Genomic DNA, 21,682 nt, shown 5'->3' with positions numbered 1-21,682 from the left:
AAGAGAGGGGGGCACTAATTACGCGCAGTATTAAATAAAACAGCAGCTATAAGGGGAAAAACACTTATATAAGGTTATCCCTGTATATATATATATATAGCGCTCTGGTGTGTGCTGGCAAACTCTCCCTCTGTCTCCCCAAAGGGCTAGTGGGGTCCTGTCCTCTATCAGAACATTCCCTGTGTGTGTGCTGTATGTCGGTACGTTTGTGTCGACATGTATAAGGAGAAAAATGATGTGGAGACGGAGCAGATTGCCTGTAATAGTGATGTCACCCCCTAGGGGGTCGACACCTGAGTGGATGAACTGTTGGAAGGAATTACGTGACAGTGTCAGCTCTGTATAAAAGACAGTGGTTGACATGAGACAGCCGGCTACTCAGCGTGTGCCTGTCCAGACGTCTCATAGGCCGTCAGGGGCTCTAAAGCGCCCGTTACCTCAGATGGCAGATATAGACGCCGACACGGATACTGACTCCAGTGTCGACGGTGAAGAGACAAATGTGACTTCCAGTAGGGCCACACGTTACATGATTGAGGCAATGAAAAATGTTTTACACATTTCTGATGATACGAGTACCACCAAAAAAAAAAAGGGGTATTATGTTCGGTGAGGAAAAACTACCTGTAGTTTTCCTGAATCTGAGAAATTAAATGAGGTGTGTGATGATGCGTGGGTTTCCCCCGATAACAACTGATAATTTCTAAAATGTTATTGGCATTATATCCTTTCCCGCCAGAGGTTAGGGTGCGTTGGGAAACACCCCCTAGGGTGGATAAAGCGCTCACACGCTTGTAAGGGCTCTACCCTCTCCTGAGATGGCCGCCCTTAAGGATCCTGCTGATAGAATCAGGAGGGTATCCTGAAATGTATTTACACACATACTGGTGTTATACTGCGACCAGCAATCGCCTCAGCCTGGATGTGCAGTGCTGGGTTGGCGTGGTCGGATTCCCTGACTGAAAATATTGATACCCTAGATAGGGACAGTATATTTTTGCCTATAGAGCATTTAAAAGATGCATTTCTATATATGCGTGATGCACAGCGGAATATTTGCCGACTGGCATCAAGTCTAAGTGCGTTGTCCATTTCTACCAGTAGAGGGTTATGGACACGACAGTGGTCAGGTGATGCGGATTTCAATCGGCATTTGGAAGTATTGCCTTATTAAGGGGAGGAGTTATTTGGGGTCGGTCTTTCAGACCTGGTGGCCACGGCAACAGCTGGGAAATCCACGTTTGTACCCCAGGTCGCCTCTCAACATGAGAAGACGCCGTATTATCAGGCGCAGTCTTTTCGTGGACAAGCGGGCAAAAGGTTCCTCATTTCTGCCCCGTGACAGAGGGAGAGGAAAAAGGCTGCAGAAATCAGCCAGTTCCCAGGAACAGAAACCCTCTCCCGCCTCTGCCAAGCCCTCAGTATGACGCTGGGGCTTTACAAGCAGAATCAGGCACGGTGGGGGGCCCGTCTCAATGAATTTCAGCGCGCAGTGGGCTCACTCGCAAGTAGACCCCTGGATCCTTCAGGTGATATCTCAGGGGTACAAATTGGAATTCGAGACGTCTCCCCCTCGCCGTTTCCTAAAGTCGGCTTTACCGATGTCTCCTTCTGACAGGGAGACAGTTTTGGAAGCCATTCACAAGCTGTATTCCCAGCAGGTGATAATCAAGGTACCCCTCCTGCAACAGGGAACGGGGTATTATTCCACACTGTTGTGGTACCGAAGCCGGACGGCTCGGTGAGACCGATTCTAAATCTAAAATCTTTGAACACTTACATACAGAGGTTCAAATTCAAGATTGAGTCACTCAGAGCAGTGATTGCGAACCTGGAAGAAGGGGACTACATGATGTCTCGGGACATCAAGGATGCTTACCTTCAAGTCCAAATTTACCCTTCTCACCAAGGGTACCTCAGGTTTATGGTACAGAACTGTCACTATCAGTTCAGACACTGCCGTATGGATGGTCCACGGCACCCCGGGTCTTTACCAAGGTAATGGCCAAAATGATGATATTCCTTCGAAGGAAGGGAATTTTAGTTATCCCTTACTTGGACGATTCCCTGATAAGGGTAAGATCCAGGGAACAGTTGGAGGTCGGTGTAGCACTATCTCAGGTAGTGTTGCGGCAGCACAATTGGATTCTCAATATTCCAAAATCGCAGCTGGTTCCGACGACTCGTCTTCTGTTCCTAGGGATGATCCTGGACACAGTCCAGAAAAAGGTGTTTCTCCCGGAGGAGAAAGCCAGGGAGTTATCCGAGCTAGTCAGGAACCTCCTAAAACCGAGCCAAGTCTCAGTGCATCAATGCACAAGGGTTCTGGGTAAAACGGTGGCTTCCTACGAAGCAATCCCATTCGGCAGATTCCACGTAAGAACTTTCCAGTGGGACCTGCTGGACAAATGGTCCGGGTCGCATCTTCAGATGCATCAGCGGATAACCCTGTCACCAAGAACAAGGGTGTCCCTCCTGTGGTGGTTGCAGAGTGCTCATCTTCTAAAGGGCCGCAGATTCGGCATTCAGGACTGGGTCCTGGTGACCACGGATGCCAGCCTGCGAGGCTGGGGAGCAGTCACACAGGGAAGGAATTTCCAGGGCTTATGGTCAAGCCTGGAGACATCACTTCACATAAATATCCTGAAGCTAAGGGCCATTTACAAGGCTCTAAGCTTAGCAAGACCTCTGCTTCAAGGTCAGCCGGTGTTGATCCAGTCGGACAACATCACGGCAGTCACCCACGTAAACAGACAGGGTGGCACAAGAAGCAGGAGGGCAATGGCAGAAGCTGCAAGGATTCTTCGCTGGGCGGAAAATCATGTGATAGCACTGTCAGCAATTCCGGGAGTGGACAACTGGGAAGCAGACTTCCTCAGCAGACACGACCTCCACCCGGGAGAGTGGGGACTTCACCCAAAAGTCTTCCACATGATTATAAACCGTTGGGAAAAACTCGACAGGTATTGCGCCAGGTCAAGGGACCCTCAGGCAATTGCTGTAGACGCTCTGGTAACACCGTGGGTGTACCAGTTTGTGTATGTGTATGTGTTCCCTCATCTGCCTCTCATACCCAAGGTACTGAGATTGATAAGATGGAGAGGAGTAAGCACTATATTCATGGCTCCGGATTGGCCAAGGACTTGGTAACCGGAACTTCAAGAGATGCTCACGGAGGATCCGTGGCCTCTACCTCTAAGAAGGGACCTGCTCCAGCAAGGACCCTGTCTGTTCCAAGACTTACCGCGGCTGCGTTTGACGGCATGGCGGTTGAACGCCGGATCCTGAAGGAAAAAAGGTATTCCGGATGAAGTCATCCCTATCCTGATCAAAGCCAGGAAGGATGTAACCGCAAAACATTATCACCGCATTTGGCGAAAATATGTTGCGTGGTGCGAGGCCAGTAAGGCCCGACGGAGGAAATTCAACTGGGTCGATTCCTACATTTCCTGCACACAGGAGTGTCTATGGGCCTGAAATTGGGGTCCATTAAGGTTCAAATTTCGGCCCTGTCAATTTTCTTCCAAAAAGAACTAGCTTCAGTCCCTGAAGTTCAGACGTTGTAAAAGGGGTACTGCATATACAGCCTCCTTTTGTGCCTCCAGTGGCACCTTGGGATCTCAATGTAGTTTTTGGGTTCCAAAAAGTCACATTGGTTTGAACCACTTAAATCTGTGGAGTTAAAATATCTCACATGGAAAGTGGTCATGCTGTTGGCCCTGGCCTGGGCCAGGCGCGTGTCAGAATTGGCGGCTTTATCCTGTAAAAGCCCTTATCTGATTTTCCATTCGGACAGGGCGGAATTGAGGACTCGTCCTCAGTTTCTCCCTAAGGTGGTTTCAGCGTTTCACCTGAACCAACCTATTGTGGTGCCTGCGGCTACTAGGGACTTGGAGGACTCCAAGTTGCTAGACGTTGTCAGGGCCCTGAAAATATGTTTCCAGGACGGCTGGAGTCAGAAAATCTGACTCGCTGTTTATCCTGTATGCACCCAACAAGCTGGGTGCTCCTGCTTCTAAGCAGACTATTGCTCGTTGGATTTGTAGTACAATTCAGCTTGCACATTCTGTGGCAGGCCTGCCACAGCCAAAAATCTGTAAATGCCCACTCCACAAGGAAGATGGGCTCATCTTGGGCGGCTGCCCGAGGGGTCTCGGCTTTACAACTTTGCCGAGCAGCTACTTGGTCAGGAGCAAATACGTTTGTAAAATTCTACAAATTTGATACCCTGGCTGAGGAGGACCTGGAGTTCTCTCATTTGGTGCTGCAGAGTCATCCGCACTCTCCCGCCCGTTTGGGAGCTTTGGTATAATCCCCATGGTCCTTACGGAGTCCCCAGCATCCACTTAGGACGTCAGAGAAAATAAGAATTTACTTACCGATAATTCTATTTCTCGTAGTCCGTAGTGGATGCTGGGCGCCCATCCCAAGTGCGGATTGTCTGCAATACTGGTACATAGTTATTGTTACCAAAAAAATCGGGTTATTGCTGTAGTGAGCCATCTTTTCTAGAGGCTCCTCTGTTATCATGCTGTTAACTGGGTTTAGATCACGAGTTGTACGGTGTGATTGGTGTGGCTGGTATGAGTCTTACCCGGGATTCAAAATCCTTCCTTATTGTGTACGCTCGTCCGGGCACAGTATCCTAACTGAGGCTTGGAGGAGGGTCATAGGGGGAGGAGCCAGTGCACACCAGGTAGTTCTAAAGCTTTACTTTTGTGCCCAGTCTCCTGCGGAGCCGCTATTCCCCATGGTCCTTACGGAGTCCCCAGCATCCACTACGGACTACGAGAAATAGAATTATCGGTAAGTAAATTCTTATTTTATAGCACAGCAATAATAACTTCAATCAATATTCCAGTTATTAGGTATCTGGATTCCCCAATGCCTAAACAAGGTTCTATGTATTTTCCATAGTCATTTAGGGCTTTGAAGGTCTCCTTGCTTCTGAGTGATTCTTTAACCAATATTAAGGCGGTGGGAAGGAATGCTTGTGGAGGTTATCCAGGCTTAAGAGTGCTTAGTACCCATAGGTCTACATGACTGCAAATCTCTGTCGCCAAACAGCGGCTATTGAGCAGATCATTTGCATACATTAGAAGGAATGTTGTTTGACATTGCTGAGTTTATATGATTGTGTTTTGTAGATGAGGAACATACTCTATTCTCCAAGCTTCTCCTGGCTTCCAGAGACCAGATCCTGAAACAAGTGATTGTTAAAGAGAGAGTTGCATTGCTGGAGCAGTACAGCGTGGAAGGGGAATCACCTGAGGCCTGTTTCATAGAAGCAGCTATTCAGGAGTTGAAGGTTGGCATATGCAAGATAGTCGTAACATTGTGATCTATAGGGAAACCGTTATTACTGTATTTGCCACAGTGCTGTCTGTGCTGTAATTGTTATTAGAGGTTTAAATTAGTGGTATGGTTATTAGGATATGTGTGATAAACTGTAAATGTTGAAATTACTGTAATTAGTCTTTAATGACACCCTATCCCGCCACACCAATTTTTATTGGCAAATGTGTCCTTGTTGTTTTTCTCTTACATCCTAGTGGATACTAGGGTCTTGTACTTTAGTACCATGGAGTATAGATCGGGTCCACTGGAGCCTGGCACTTTAAAACTTTTAGTATGTGTGTGCTGGCTCCTCCCCTCTATGCCCCTTCTACCAGACTACGTTTAGAAAAATGAGCCCAAGGAGCCGGGTGCACTTCTCTGGAGCTGCAGAGATTTTCTTTCATTTTAATTTAGTTTATTATTTTCTGGTAGCTCTTCTTGGTAGGCAGTCTGCCTGCTTCGTGGGACTTAGAGGGGTAACCGAAGCAACCTCCTGAGGGTTAATGGTTCGTAATCCCAGCTGACAGGATACTGAGCTCCTGAGGTGCTGATCACTCATCGTCAGTATGTGTGCCCACGCCAGCAGCTAGCCGCCACCCTCTAACAGATGCCGAAGACCTAGGTGCGGTGAGTGTTACACCAGGGCCCCGGTTAGCGGGTCCACGGTGCAGTTTGGCGGCATGTCACGGGCCAGGAGCTGCGGTGCCTGCCGCGGACAAACTGGCTCAGGGCTCACTGTCTTTATGGCTTTTTGTGGATTGTTTAATGCATTTCTCATGTGTTTTATTACTGTTGCCAGTATAATCTTTGTGGGGGACCGGGCGCCATTACTAGGGGCGGGGCTTCCCGGAGCGATACCAGCAGCGGGAAGGCGCCATTTCCTGCTGCTGCAGATCATCAAGGCTGCATGCACACTGCTCATCCAGGGCCCACGCTGTTACAGACTGTTGAAACTGGTACCAGGGGGGTCATAGACAGGGGGGAGCACGTCAGCGGTAGCGCCACTGCACTTGTATCACATACACTTATTTCCACACATTGTACTGCTGTGTTCTGTGTGTTGGGTCCGCTCCTCAGTGTCACTCCAGGGGCTCTCTAGGGTCTGTGTGGGGTGTTGGTCAAGGGGCTGCACTGTACTTTTCCTGCATAATGTCTGTGGACATGGTTGTGTGCTGCTTGTAATTCTACCCCGTCTTCAGCAGGGTCACTCGTGTGTGAGCAATGTTCCTTATCTCCTCAAGGGCTCAGCTCACAGGCACCTGACTGGTTAGCTAGCTTTAAGAGCATGATTCAAAATGTAAATTCTGAATTAGCTGCAGCTAAAAGAGAGAGACGGGTGTTGAAACACTCCATTGATTGTGTGGCTAAAGCAGCAGATTCCAAGGTAGCTTCTCAGCCCCCTCTAGTGGCTTCACATAAACGCTCACTGCCACAGATTTTCCAGTCTGATTCTAATCAGCCAGATGTGGATGATGATGATGATGATGATGATGATATGGATGAGGACAGCTCTGTCCCCAGGGGTGGAGGCTCTCCTATTTGCTGTAAGAGGTCCTCTACATACCGGATCAGGAGAAGGAACCAGATGAGGAGTTATACTTTAATGTTAGACCCAAGAGTTCAGCTACCTTTCTGGTGTCTAAAGAGTTAAACTCCCTGGCCAGGGAGGCTTGGTTAAACCCTGATAAAAAATGTAAAATTCCTCAGAGGTTTTTATCTACCTTTCACTTTCCAGCTGAAGATAGGAAGGTCTGGGAAAACCCCCCGTCTGTCGATACATCTGTATCCAGACTGTCTAAGAAATTGGTACTGCATGTTCCTGAGGCTATATCCCTGAAGGAGCCAGCTGACTGTAAAATTGAGACCGTTCAAGGTAATTTATACGGCAGCAGGCGCAGCACAATGCCCCACAATAGTTTGCAGTTTAATCTCCAGGGCTGTGGTAAAGTGGTCTGATAATGTTATTGATGGTTTAAACTGTCTACCCGGGGATGAGGTCTTTACTCTGCTGCAAAATATACAGGGTGCTGCAAATTTTATGAGCGAGGCTATTAAGGAGTTGTGTAAAGGGCCCCATACACTAGAGCGATAATGTCCGATTTCATCCGATTTCGGGCATTCGGCTCAATATATCAGATGAAATCAGGCATTTTCGAGGTGGATCGGATCCGATCCGATGCGCATTCCCATGAGCATCGGATCAGATCCTCCAGATTGAATGTGCTGCACATTTAATCAGGTCCGACCTGGGGGCATGGCTGGGATCGCCCAGGATCCCCCAAGATACATCATATGCAAAAGGACAGCCTACAATGTATCCTGCCCTCTGGGAGCCTGCCGGGGTGATCGCCTGCGACGTGGTCGCATAAGTGTATGGGGGCCCTTTAGATAATTGGCTGCACTACTGCGATGACTGTCTCAGCACGCAGAGCTCTGTGGTTACGTCAATGGGTGGCGGACAACTGATTCCAAAAAGGGTGTAGAAAATCTTCCCTTTACAGGTGATGCCTTGTTTGGAGGCAAATTAATTAAGTTGATCTCCCAAGCAACGGCGGCTAAGTCTACCAATCTGTCGTCGGCTGCGCCACCTGCTAGACGTTCTTACTCCGGACCCTCCTTACAGTCCTTTCGTGTGGCAAGGTTCAGAGGCAGGGCCCGAGGGGGGTATCCACCACTTCCAGAGGATCTCGTGGTAAGTCCCGTAAACCTGCACCTGCTGTCTCCCTGGACCAGACCACCGGATCCCCTGCCACTTCCGCGTGACGGCCCCAGCAACAAGTCAACTTTCAGGTAGGTGCTCGCCACCAACACTTCGCCCACGCGTGGGCGGAGTCCTGCTGGGATCCTTGGGTGAGGGACCTCATCATTTCCCACGGATACCGGCTGGTATTTCAAGCACTCCCTCCTCACAGGTTTTTCAAGTTGGGCTACCAGCTTTACCTGCAGCAAAAGTTACCTTACAAGAGGCTATTCAAAAACCTTTGAAAACAGGGGTGGTAGTTCCTGTACCTCCTATGTTACGCAACAGGGGTTTGAACTCCAGTCTTTTTGTCGTTCCCAAACCAGATGGTTAGGTGCGCCCCATCTTAAACCTGAAGTCTCTAAACCCATATCTACAGGTGTTCAAATTCAAGATGGAGTCACTGTGGGTGGTGGTGTCCGCTCTGGAGGTGGGGGAGATGCTGGTGTCTCTGGATGTGAAGGATGCTTGCCTACACATTCCCATGTGGCCCCCTCATCAGGCTTACCTCTGGTTTGCCATCTTGGACGACCATTTCCAGTTTCAAGCCTTACCCTTTGGATTATCCACAGCTCCTAGGGTCTTCACCAAGGTCATGGCGGAGATGATGCTTTACAGGAGTCTGGGTACTCTCCCGCCCCTTTGGGAGCTTTGGGACTTCCCCATGATACTAAAGTACAGGACCCCAGTATCCACTAGGACGTAAGAGAAAATAGGAATTTTAATACCTACCAGTAATTCCTTTTCTCATAGTCCGTAGTGGATACTGGGCGCCCGCCTCAGTGCTTTGTTCCTGCTTACCTGTGTAAGCATTTGGTTATACCGACGTTGCAGTCCCATTATGTTGTTGGGATAGCTGTGCTATCTGGGTTAGGTTGGTGTTGCTATCCTCTGTTCTGGTTGGCGCCCTTCTTTCGTTCATGGTTTGTGTGTTGGCTTTTTGCCTCACCGCTGCTGTATTATTCTTCTCTCATATTATGTCCGTCTCCTCGGGTACAGTCTTCCTAGACTGAGTGGTATATTCAATAAGTGTCGGATCCCTTCTGACGAGCATTGTTGGAAAGGATCAGACAATGACCTACTCAATGTGCTCCCAAATCCGACTGTCGGATTTGGCTGCTGCTGCTCACCCCGATCCCCACCGGCCGGGCGTCCACATCTGCGCCGGGGGTCAGCAGCAGCACGGCTCTTCCTCCCCGGGCCCGGAGCAGCTGCCCTTCATCAGAGGCTGGGGACTACCCAGAATGACACCTATTCATCAGAGGCCGGGGACTACCCAGAATGACAAGACGGCAGCTTCCGACAGCTATTGAATACGGCCCTGAGTCTGGTAGGAGCGGCATAGAGGGGAGGAGCCAGCACACACACACTAAAAGTTTTAATGTGCCAGGCTCCAGTGGACCCGATCTATACCCCATGGTACTAAAGTACAAGACCCCAGTATCCACTACGGACTAGGAGAAAAGGAATTACCGGTAGGGATTAAACTTCCTTTTTTTTTTTTTTTTTTTTTTTATGTCTGAGTTTCATATGTTCTGCATTCACAGGATCGGCAGGACAGCCTGCAGGCGCCCCGTCAGCAAGACGTTGAAGCAGTTGCAGCATCTATAGATGCTTTAAAGTTGGAGACAAAGTGTGAAACTAAGGTTCCTGGCTTGGACTGTAAGGTTAGAGCCAGTATTCTCTGTGTTCTTTAGGGAACATATTCATTAACATTGTGCATTGTAGTACAAATATTAATACTGAAAATGGAAACTGTTTTCTGTATTCTTATACCCACTTGTGATGTCATTGTTGCAATTATTCAAGTATTGACTGCTCCATTTAGTATGACCTCCAAAAGACCCTTTGAGCACAAGTAAAGATTTGATGTTCGAACATGGGATTTTAAACTCAAATGAAATGCCAATGAATACCTGGGTTTGGGATGTTATACTGTTATTCCTACGGATACTAGTCAGCATCATAATAGCAGACTCAGTCGTTTAGGAAAATTATAGCTATGAAATCACAACTTTAAAACTAGAACAGGGTAGATCGGTTCAGTGTATATCATCCAGCTAACTTCAGCATTTCTTTTCAATTCTACATAGGTGGTGCAGTACATCTCTGCTTTTGATGATGACGTCATTGATCTGCAAGCTGAAGATTTGTGTCCAGCTGTAAATCCCACAGTTGTAGAACCTGTGACTGCTGAAGGCGGTGATTCAGCACCAGAAGAAGCTGTAACCTGTGTGTCACACAGTCCGCAGGAACCAGTTCCTTCAAACTCTGGACCAATTGCAAACCCTCACTACTACTACTTCTACCAAGGTGTGTGTGTGCTGGTTTGTTAGTATGGGAATATTTTTGTCTGTAATTGACTGTAACGCATTCTTTTCTGCTTTTAGCTGTGGATGGGCAGCATGTGTACCTACACCCAGTAAATGTGCGCTGCTTGGTTCATGAATATGGAAGTCTTGAGCGCTGTCCAGAAACCATCACTGCTACCGTGGTAGAAATTGATGGCTTTACAGTGTCTGAAGTGAGTTAATGTTTATACAGATGTTAAAAAATACAATAAAATTGAATTTAGTCAGCATGATGTGGTGATTTTCGGTTTTGCAGGATGTGCGCAGACGTCATCGTTACCTATGCCATCTTCCCCTCACCTGTGAATTCAGCATCTGTGAGATGGCGCTTGGACCCCCTGCGGTGTCAGAGGAAACTCTGGCATATTTTGCTGGTGAGCATTAATTAGTAAACTTTCTTCACTGCGCTGCTGTCACCATTGAATTTTCTATTTATATAGGTGGCTGTCAATTGCACTGAAAACCCAGTTAAAATGTGTACATTTGCTATAATTGTGTAGGTAGTGCAGTTTTGTTAGTGCTTCTTACAGGATGTATTCATTTTTTTAGATCTTTTTAATTTCCTATGGTCCCACAAGTTTTTCTTATGTTTTTTTTTTTTGGTCTTTACTTTATGTTCCTTCATTGGCTGTGCTCTGCTAAAAAGTCTTGCCACAGCTTCAGTATTGAAAACTACCAGAAGCAATGCTGTATACTGTCCAGCTGCACTGAGGTCTTTGGGTTTAGGATCCATACATCATAGCTAAATATCTATACTAGATATACATACAGTATATCAGTGATGTGTGGAGAGGTGAGGCAGAGCCTTTCTTTATCATCCACTAGGGGTCACTGGAGTACTCTTGGGATATGGACGGGCGTAGCCGAACAAAGGCACTGAATATTCAAATTTAGGACTCTCCCCCCTCCATATCCCCGAGTACCTCAGTGTACTTTGTCAGTGTTTTTTCGGTGCTCACAGCATGAACATCGGCATTTTTCAGAAGATTTTATTAATTTTTATTTTTAATTTTTACACTTCCCGTCCCAGTTTCTGGAAAAACATGGGTCCGGGATGGTGCCGCTGCAAGGCAGCGTATGGCGTGTCAGTCCTCACAAAGAGCACCCTCACAGCCACAGGCGCTATAAGACAGCGCATGGCGTGTCGGTCCTCACAAAGAGCACCCTCACAGCCACAGGCAGCCACTGTCTCCTGCAAGCTGAACAGAGCTTACAGAAAGATGCTCCGTCACAGCCAGGATGAGACAAAGAGCTGGAAGAAACTACAGCTGCAAGGAGCTTACAGCAGAAGCCCCGTCACAGCCAAGATGAGAAGCTGGAGGCTGAAACGGAGCTTACAGACAGAAGCCCGTCACAGCCAGGATGAAAGCCGTCACATGGACAGAGCTTACAGCAGCACAAGGTATGGTGGGGTCAGGGCGGTCAGCTCACGCTGCCGCCCTGCTGTGTGGGAAGGTGATACTGTAACCAAGTAAGTCCCAGAGAAAGGTGTGCTGCAACTTGTTTATATGCAATCAGTATGTGTTATTGGCAGACGGGATGCAGACAGCAGCATCCCGTCTGTCGGAAGCCCAGCAGTGAGTTGGCTCGCCTGGACCCCTCACCCCGCCGCTGAAGCCGCCGCTGAAGGGGTCCTGCTACGCGCAGAGCGGCCGCACGTCACTCAGACGCCGGCCGCTCTCACAGCGCTGATTGCCCGGCACCACTACAGGGAGGAAGAGGCCCCGCCGAGACTCCGTGTGCTAACAGAGCGGCCGCACGTCACTCACGGACGCCGGCCGCTCTTCCAGTAAGGACACCGCACGCCGCTAACCGGAGTAGGAAGGCGCCGCCCGCTCTTCCGGACGGCTCCCCGGCGCTATACACAGCGCTCTCCTACTCTCCCTGCACCCGCTCCCCGTACGCTGCAGGTAACATTACCTCACAAGCAGCGCAGCTGCAGGAGGGGGGAGGGGGAGTAATGCCCATAGCAGCAGCAAAGGCTGCATGGGTTAACAATAGGCAGCGTTTTCAACAGTGTAATGGCCTATAACATCAGTATAAAACTGATGTTTCAGCACATTTTATATATATAATATATAATGAAGCTTTTTGCTGGCAGGGAGACTGGGTATAATATCAGAATGGACTGTGATTATATGTTTAAGCACATTTTATATATATATAATATATATATGAGGCTTTGGCTGGCAATAGGCTATCAGTGGCTTAACCTATTGCAGGTTTACCCATGTTTTCTGTTATTTTCTGTTAAGGCTGCAAGATAATAACAGTCACTGCAGGCAGTGTTCATATTAATGGAGGCTAATTAAATGCATGTATTTTACTGTATCCTACACCTGTGTTATCACTGTATAATAGGCTATTAAGCCTATATTAACTGTATAATAGGCTATTAAGCCTATACTAACACTGCAGCAGGTAACCGGTACTGTGATTTTCTGTGAAAGCATGGCATAACGGCCATTTTAATCATTGCTGTTTTTCCAGTTTATAATTCCAGAACATTCCAGCCATACACCTCTACTCCACAAGGAGGCGCAGGGGTGTTAGTGGGAATTTTTGGTTCAGGTTTTACATAAGTTAGCCATGTAATCTGTATTTCTACATAATTCTAGAACATTCCTGCCCTACATCTCTAAGCCACCAGAGGCGCAGGGGGGTTAGTAGGAATTTGGTTCGGGTTTCATATGCCCATGTGAACTGCTTTTCACAACTCTAGTTTCTCTTCACATCGAATAAATCTTTTGTTTTTTACTAAAGTTTCAGTAGAGAGAAACAACCATCAGTTTAATATGTTCAACAATAACATATATAGATATTACACACAAGTGTCTGTCTGTTGCCTATTGTGGTGTCGGTCTACATAGCGAGCAAGGCTCTAGTGCAGACTAGAAATAATTTTAAAGGCTTACGTTGGCAATTCAAATTAAAAGAGCGGTAACGGTGTCTCGGAAGTGAATCCGTCAGCTCTAACAAAAGACAGTCTTTCCAAAACGGCCAAAGTCCCTTTGGGTACCAGACTGTTTATTTTACTGGTATTATAATTTAAATGCACAATGTTATGTCAAATCTCACACCGATAACTACGTGTGAGAAGGGAACATTAGTCCAGCAATCAGATAGTGCGGGGGTTTTTGACGCTATTGGTAAATGCGTGTCTGTCAAACTTTATAAAAACCCAGGATACATTTGGGTTACTATAATCTATGTATAAACAATGACGATCGCTGTTAAAATAAGCTACAGAGTATATCTGTAAAGCTTCTGCTAACGCCGGTTACTTTCATCGTCGCTAGTTAAGCGCGACAAGGCCAGAGCTTGTTTGCTCCTAAATTTGATACACTCATTACGCATCCAGTATCAAAATGCAAACGGCGTTTTATCCCTTATAAGCGGTGGTACAAAACAGTCACGCCTTGTAAACAAGACGCTACAGTCAGCAAGCCAGTGGTTTGATGACCTCTTTTCCAATTGTGGAACCGCGTGTTTACATGTTACATTTGCGAGGTTTCAAAACTTCAACTCAGGGTTGTCTCAGCTATTTACAGATTAAAGGGCGAAACTGCCTCTGTCGAACAGTTTGGCATGTTGCCATTTAGTCTCTGCTGCTTTTCAGCTGTCTTTATAACAGGCAGTGGTACACCAACAGAGTCAGAGTGACTTATTTCTCTCTGTTTGAGCAAAACCAAACACAAGTCACTTACTGCAGTGGGAAATGGATTTTCTGCGGTTAGTATTTGCATATTGCAGCCATATCAATTCTGGTTGGTTTATCACAGGTTCTAGCGTTTGCTAATCGCCACAACATTAACCATGTCAGGTCTACTGTTTCTTATCGCCTCGGGTATTTACCAAAGTGATGTTGGTGATGATAGCTCATCTCACATAAGAACTCTGTCTCAACAGAGTTTTCTTTATATTAGATGATCTGCTCATAAGGACTCTGTCTCAACAAAGTTCCTCTAACTTGCGTTACTAAAATAGACTGAGGTAGCAGATCAAGTTCAAAAATAATCGCATCTAATTCCGTCTAAATGATGTTAATTCTTAGGTAAGATTATAAATACGGTAAATCAAAGACTTTTACCTACTACACCAGCAAGGACAAATGTACAGCTAGTAATTAGTGCAAAACACGCACACTAGCGGTACATTGGTGTATTCACCTGTTAAGAATAATGATGTGTTTCGAAGCGATTTAGTTCGCCGCCCTTCACTTGCGTGTCCCACAGAGGGGCGAGGGGGTATATACTCTGGACTAGAGTCGCAGAGGTTCAGGAGTTGTAGTTAAATAATATCAGCGACAAAGGTTCCAAAATCACGACAGATTGCTGTCAATAAGGGTCCTGGAACTATGTGCAAAAGGTCCTGGAACTACGTGCATTTTACAATGCAATACATGCTTCGCTTTCAGTCTAACCAGGAACAGTCAGACAAGGCAATGGCAGTTGTATACACAACAACCAGGAGAACCAAGAAGCCGCATGGCAATGCGGCAGGTAACTCAAATCCTCAATGGCTCAGAACACCATTATGTGAAAATGTCAAGAGATCATTCCGTGAGTGGACATCTCTTAGACAGATGATCTCACCCGTCAGGATTTGGATCCTGAAAACTGGACATTAAATCCAGAGGTGTTTCATATGTGAGTCCACACAAGGGGTTACCCTCAGGTATACATGATGGCATTTCGCCACAATTACAAACGCTCAGTATGTGTACAGAACGACAGATCACAAGGGCAGTGGCGGTGGAGTTTCTCACATTCGTGTGGTCATTCAGCATCGTGTATCTGGCTCCACCAGTTTCCGCTGCTCTCTCCGTTGCTAAAACGGATCATAAGACAGTTCGTCACAGTCATACTGGTGGTATCTCAAGGGTTTCGGTAAAGCTTGCTTCTCGAATTTCCAAGGAATACTTGCACACGATCTTGGCCCGCTCATAATACGTTCAAACTGTTACATCAGGGAACGTTCTTTTACCCATAGTTACCTATGTACCTATTATCTATGTACCGCACTTGCGGTTGACGGGGTGAGGGTTCAGACCGCCCTCTTAAGAAATAGAGCATTACAGTATCGGTTATACCAACCATGTTAACTTGTAAGCCGCTTAAGGCAGCTCATTATTACAAAATTTCGTGTGCTTACATAGGTTGTAAACCTCGGAAGTTTACAACATCATCCTTCACGTTACCCGTATTCTGTTAAACGGGGTGGGATGGAAAACTGCGTTGATCTACACTAGGAGTGCAGGTATCGGTGTGGTAAACTTATATTCAAAGACGGTTGCATCGATTTGCGTCTGTACACACATTTCTACAAGGTGTCATCAAAGTTCAGACTCTATTTATCCCACCTACAGCGCCAGGCGACTTGAGGTGGGGTTCAGATTTCTTACAGTTTTCATATTTTGGACCTTTTCAACAAATGGGAATTAAGTTTCTCACTTTTTTTCTTATAGCCTTGGCTTCGGAAAGGGTTTTTGTTTTCATATTTGGGTGCCTTGTATTCCAAGCCACCGTATTTCAGTTTTCTCAGGACGAATTCGCTTTTGTATTCTTCACATCAATATACCATTAGTGGTTTTTGTGTGGACAGCACATTCTAGAATTCTGAATGTGGTACACGCATTACGCGTTTATATATGTCCCGAACGTCTACAGTACGTGATATGAATACGTTGTTGGTTCTCTATGATACTGCCAACTGGGGTTAGCCAGTTTCTCAGCAGACATTATTCCAGTTGGATAATAATAATGACTACAAGTCAGGCTTACTTTAAGGCTAAGTTACAATCGCCTATGTTAGTAATAGCTCATCCCACAGGTTCTGTGGGAATGTCAGACCCAGCGGGTCGTGGAGCGTCTACGACGCGGCTACATAGCCTTTAGTGCACCACGTTTGTGCACGTTTACACGTTATGAATGGTGGCGCCATCAGCATATAGCTTTGGGCTGCCTACTGTTACAAGTATCAAACAGCTCTCCCGCCCACGAGGGAAGCTTTGGTACGTCCCAAGAGTACTCCAGTGACCCCTAGTGGATGATAAAGAAAATAGGATTTTGGTACTTACCAGGTAAATCCTTTTCTTTGAATCCATAGGGGGCACTGGACGCCCACCCAGAGCAGTTTTACCTGGGTTGTTTTAAGCTCAAGGGAGCTTAGGGTAACAAGTTTACTTGATTAATATTAAGCTCAGAGGAGCTTATAATAACACATTTTCACCGATTGGTTCAAATTATAAAGTTCTATCGGTTATGGTGTCAACTGTTTAGTTGACAGTAAGGTTATGGGTCAACGTTGTTGTCCGTTATGTTATGGTTATGGTGTCAACTGTTTAGTTGACAATAAGGTTATGGGTCAACTTTGTTGTTGTCCGTTATGTTATAGGTATTCTCCATTGTCAACCTCTCTGTATCCTGTTCGCTCAGTAAAAAACACTGACAAAGTACACTGAGGTACTCGGGGATATGGAGGGGGGAGAGTCCTAAATTTGAATATTCAGTGCCTTTGTTCGGCTACGCCCGTCCATATCCCAAGAGTACTCCAGTGCCCCCTATGGATTCAAAGAAAAGGATTTACCTGGTAAGTACCAAAATCCTATTTTCCTGTCATACTAACGTACACGCCAGAGTTTTGACTAGTTAAAGTACCGTATATAGTAGAGTATAAGTCGACCTGAATATAAGCCGAGGCACCTAATTTTACCACAAAAACCTGGGAAAACTTATTGACTCGAGTATAAGCCTAGGGTGGGAAATGCAGCTCTACCCGTACACAGACCTCATAGTGCCAGATGTGCCCCACAGTGCCAGATGTGCCCCACAGTGCCAGATGTGCCCCACAGTGCCAGATACTTACCCTCCGTCGCTCCCGCGCTGTCTTCTGAGGGAGGGACATGGAGAGCGCAGCGCGCGGCTCTCCTGTGCCCCTCCTGCATCTCCGGCGGCAGTGGCGTGTTTTAAAGGAAGTGCTGGTTCGTGCACTTCCTTTACCACTCAGACGCCGCTGGAGATGCAGGAGGGACACAGGAGAGCGGCGCGCTGCGCTCTCTGTGTCCCTCCTTCAGAAGACAGCGCGGGAGCAACGTAGGGTAAGTATCTAGCACTGTGGGGTATATCTGGCACACCTGGCACTGTGGGGCATATCTGGCACTAAAGCTGACTCGAGTATAAGCCGAGGTGGCTTTTTTAGCACAAAAGAAAGTGCTGAAAAAGTCTGCTTATACTCGAGTATATACGGTATATGAAAAATACAAAGAATATGGTAGAATAATTTCTTTGTATTCTAACCATTTTTATAGTCTAAACTGTGGAGTTAAAAGGCTGACAGGTGAGACAGTGCCTCCTGATCCATTTACCTCACCGTACGTCCCTGACTATATATCAAACAAATAAAAGCGAATAGGCAAGGGCTGTAAGTTTTTTCAAAATCACCTTTATTATGTCGTTAACTAGGACACTGTATAGCTTGGAGAGGTGAGAGTATGGGCACCAAATAGTTAAAAATAAAAAATAAAATAGTTCCAGCACCCCAGACTGCATCTCCACTATACCCTGCTCCCAGCCAGCCAGTTTAGGTTTGGTGTCAGCAGGAACGGCAACCATTTTGTGGGGGGCTGCACTTAAGTGGTTCCCCAGTTAATTTTATTTACTCTTTATTTCTTTGCTGAGCGGTCTGTACAGGCGTTCTATATGACACCCTCATAGCTGCTCCAACACTCAGTGCTGTCAGCAACAGCGACTGGGCTGGTGACTTCCTCCACAGGTGTCCAGGAGGGTATAGAGCACACTGCTGCTAGACGACTCGGCAGGTAAGAGACTGGTTCCCTGCTTACAGGGAGCCGCAGCTTTACAGCAATTCAATGCTGGTGTTGGAGACCACAGACTGTGAGGGTGAAGTGGTGGCCCAGTGCGCTGTTCAGCACACTAGGTCACCAGGGCAGTGTTTAGCGGGTCACTGCTGCAGCAGTGAAGGCCAAAGTCGCTGATGGTTTTTTCACCTCAGTGGGAGGCAGGTGCAGCCTATTGGCCCCTCCCCCATCCCTGAGCACGCTTGCAACACTGTTGCCTGCCGGTCTCAGTCTGACTCCTCCTCTCTTTCTCCCATACTCCTGGGACGCTGGGCTGCCATTTTCTCCATATTGCTTGCCTGTGCACAGTGCTGAAAGAGAGAACCCTGGCTCCCTTGCTCACAGCAGCCTGGTTATAGTACAGATCTCCTTCCTGCTTCAGTGGCTAAATAGTTCAGTATCATTGCCCACTTTTTCTTTTGCTTTGAGTGGTCTGTGTGTATGTCATTCTGGTGTCCCTGTGTCCTGCTTTGAATACCCCAGTGGTCTGTTAGACTTGGCCAGTTATAATATCTATATTGCACATAATATAGATATTTTTGCTGCTGACCCACATATTGTATTTGGGTGTGCGTTTGACACTTTTGCACTCCCCTACCGTACACATCATTGCATCAGCCTTTGTGCGTGGAGCCACGCTTGCATTGCATTAATAAGTCTTCCAAGAAAGAGCTCCCAAGGAGGTGAGTGTTCCTGTGCCACGCAGTTATAGAGTCTGTGTTAACACTCTCTACCCAGGATCCGGACAACTATGGCCTTGGTGTGTTACTTCACAGCTACACTGTGGGATATCCCTTACAGCTGCACCGTCCACTCAGGAACCGGCTTGGGCTTCCGCATCAGTTCCCCCCTCCAGTGTAGCGGGATGCATACCCACATTCAGTGGTCCACTGGTGCAGGCTTCCCAAGCTGTCTCTGTTGAGCCTCCTTGTATGCCGTTGTTTGCTCAGTCGGTGCAAGAGTTGGCTCACCTGCGATACAGGAATAGGACGTCCAGACGCAGGCTTTTTTCCTGACTCAGACATTTCCTCAGCCCATGTTGCTAGCGAATCCGTCGCCTCAGAGGTGGACACTTACTGAGGATTCTCTATCTCTGGTGGACGTGGAGGCATTAGTCAAGGCAGTTAATTCCATTCTACTCATTGAGGATTCAGACGAGGCTACTAAATCCAAAACTCCTGTCTTTAAGTGACAGAAACAGGAAGCAACGGAGTTTCTGGCTTCCACACAGCTTCTGGGACCTCCTGGAAGCAGCATGGGCTTAGCCTACTAGGCGCTTTTAGCTATCCAAGCACATGGCTTCCTTTTATATGTTAGCGGATAAGAATGAGGCCAGATGGGAGACCCTGCCTCTGGTGGACACATATATGTTGCTCTCCTAGTTAGGTCATCTGTCCTCCCTATTCCGGATGAGTATTCCCTTAAGGATCCCACAGACCAGAAGCTTGAGAACTTCCTTAAAACAGCTTATTTCAACATGGGAGTTATTACAAGTCCTGCTCTGGCATCTGCTTGGGTGGCTAAGGCTGTCAGTTGCTGAGCAGAGGAACTGGAGGATGGCCTCTGCTCTAGACCAGCAGGAACGCACTGTCTCTTGTTGCACACAAGGGGTGGCCGTTGACACTGGGATCTTAGCATCCAAGGTGTTGGCATCTAGGCTTGTGGCCAATAGGGCACTCTGGCTGCGCTCTAGGCGGACAGATACAAATTCTAAGAAGGCCTTAGAAGTGCTTCCATATTCCGGGGATACTCTTTTAGGACGGGAGTTAGACCGCCACTTTGTCGGCATCTAAAATTGCCTTTGGCACTCCTCAAAGTGAGCGACTACTTTTGGCGTCTGCAAGGAAGGCCAGAGGGCAGGTGTCGTCTTGATTCCTCAAAGGGATCTGAGCCCTGTGTTAAGCAATCCTGAACTATCGGATGGCCTGCTTCTTGTCAACAGTCCTTCCAGGGCCAGTGGATGTCTCATGAGTGCCAGCTTCCGATCAATGTCCTGGCGCAAGGCTCTTTGCATGGCTCAGCCACTCCTCCAGGGGCGTCTAGTCAAGGTGCAATCAGACAATGCAACTGCTGTCGCCTACATAAACCACCAGGGAGGCACTTGAGCAGCCGCGGCGCAAAGAAAAAAGTCGGATGCATGATTCGCTGGGCATGATGGTACCTTCTGACTGTCAGCGGTGTTCAGTCCTGGCGTTCAGAATTGGGAGGCAGATTTCTGTTTAATCCACTAGGGTCACTGGAGAACCTAGACAGCTGGGGTGTGAAGGATGCAGACCGGAGGTAGCGCAATATAGTAAAAAATAAAAAAAAATGCACAGCTGGCTCCTCCCCCTTCACGCAGCCCATCCCTCCGGTTTGAAAAATTGTGCTGGATGTAGCAGCACAGGAAAGGAGCTCTTGCTCCATGCAGAGATTTTTCTCTTTAATCTTTAAAGAAAGTGGGCCAATCAAGCCTATAAGAACGGTGCAGGCTCCCACAGTCCATTACAGTGAGACAAAGATCCCGTTTGAAGGGATCAGCATCTCACTTTACAGATCTTCAAGCAATGAGTACAAGGGCATTGCACGCAGCAGACGGCTTATAGTAGTAGGGATGGCTCCCCCCGCGGGTGGTAGCGCTGCTACAGGAGCTACTAAACTCAGCCGCTGAGGTCACCGCATAGCGGAGATCCAGCGGCAGCACAGCGCAAGGACCCAAGACTGGAGGCTCATAGCGGTGGTCAAAGGCCATACGCGCAGCCGGATAGGTCACAGGAGGAGCTGAGGTAACAGGGTTCCTGGTGGGCACGCAGATCGCTATGCTGCTGACAGCTAAAATATATGGCTTTAGGAGGCAGAACTTTCATCCCTCAAGTGTGCAGCGCGGTGTATAGGTGGAGGGAGAACAGTAGCAGCTGGATAGGTTATACAAGGGGCTGCGAGATGTACAGAAAATTTCACTTTTGGACATTTTTTTTTTTTCTGTCCAAGGCGCGTAGATAGAGCGCAAAATTTTCCCTGAGGGGAGTGGACAAGCAGAGTCCAGCTACAGAAGGGGATTTAATGTTTGTTAGTGTTTCTCTCAGGGCAGTGTATAAGGACTTTTTCATGCAGCACGTAAAATGAACTCGGCCAGCACAGGCAGAAAAGAGTGTGCGTAAAGCGGTAGAGACCCCTCCCTATCCTGCAAGAAGAGTCTGAAGAGGAGGAGGAGTCCGTAGAGCCGATTATTGATGTCGGTCCTCAGGAGGAGGATGATGTCAGGGGATTAGAATCCCCTATTGAAGCGGTAAAACAGGTCCTTAACTTCATAGAAGAAAAGGTTAAGGAACCTGAGGTTTTTGATCTTTCTCTAACGTCCTAGAGGATGCTGGGGACTCCGTAAGGACCATGGGGAGAGACGGGCTCCGCAGGATA

At 47.4% G+C, this 21,682-nt stretch overlaps 1 protein-coding gene across 2 annotated transcripts in view; it reads left to right on the top strand.

The window, feature by feature from the left end:
• Positions 1 to 21,682, top strand: part of RNF10 (ring finger protein 10) — a 44,362-nt gene that overhangs the window by 8,278 nt on the left and 14,402 nt on the right. For both annotated transcript variants that reach the window (XM_063913114.1, XM_063913115.1), the window contains exons 7-11: positions 5,148 to 5,308; positions 9,625 to 9,744; positions 10,171 to 10,390; positions 10,468 to 10,601; positions 10,685 to 10,802. In XM_063913114.1, coding sequence (XP_063769184.1) covers positions 5,148 to 5,308; positions 9,625 to 9,744; positions 10,171 to 10,390; positions 10,468 to 10,601; positions 10,685 to 10,802 — 753 coding nt within the window. The remainder of the gene's footprint in view (positions 1 to 5,147; positions 5,309 to 9,624; positions 9,745 to 10,170; positions 10,391 to 10,467; positions 10,602 to 10,684; positions 10,803 to 21,682) is intronic.

The sequence above is a fragment of the Pseudophryne corroboree genome, chromosome 1 (assembly GCF_028390025.1).
Source record: "Pseudophryne corroboree isolate aPseCor3 chromosome 1, aPseCor3.hap2, whole genome shotgun sequence".
NCBI lineage: Eukaryota > Metazoa > Chordata > Amphibia > Anura > Myobatrachidae > Pseudophryne > Pseudophryne corroboree.
Note: the sequence above shows the minus strand (reverse complement) of the source record. Positions and strands in the feature narration are given on the sequence as shown.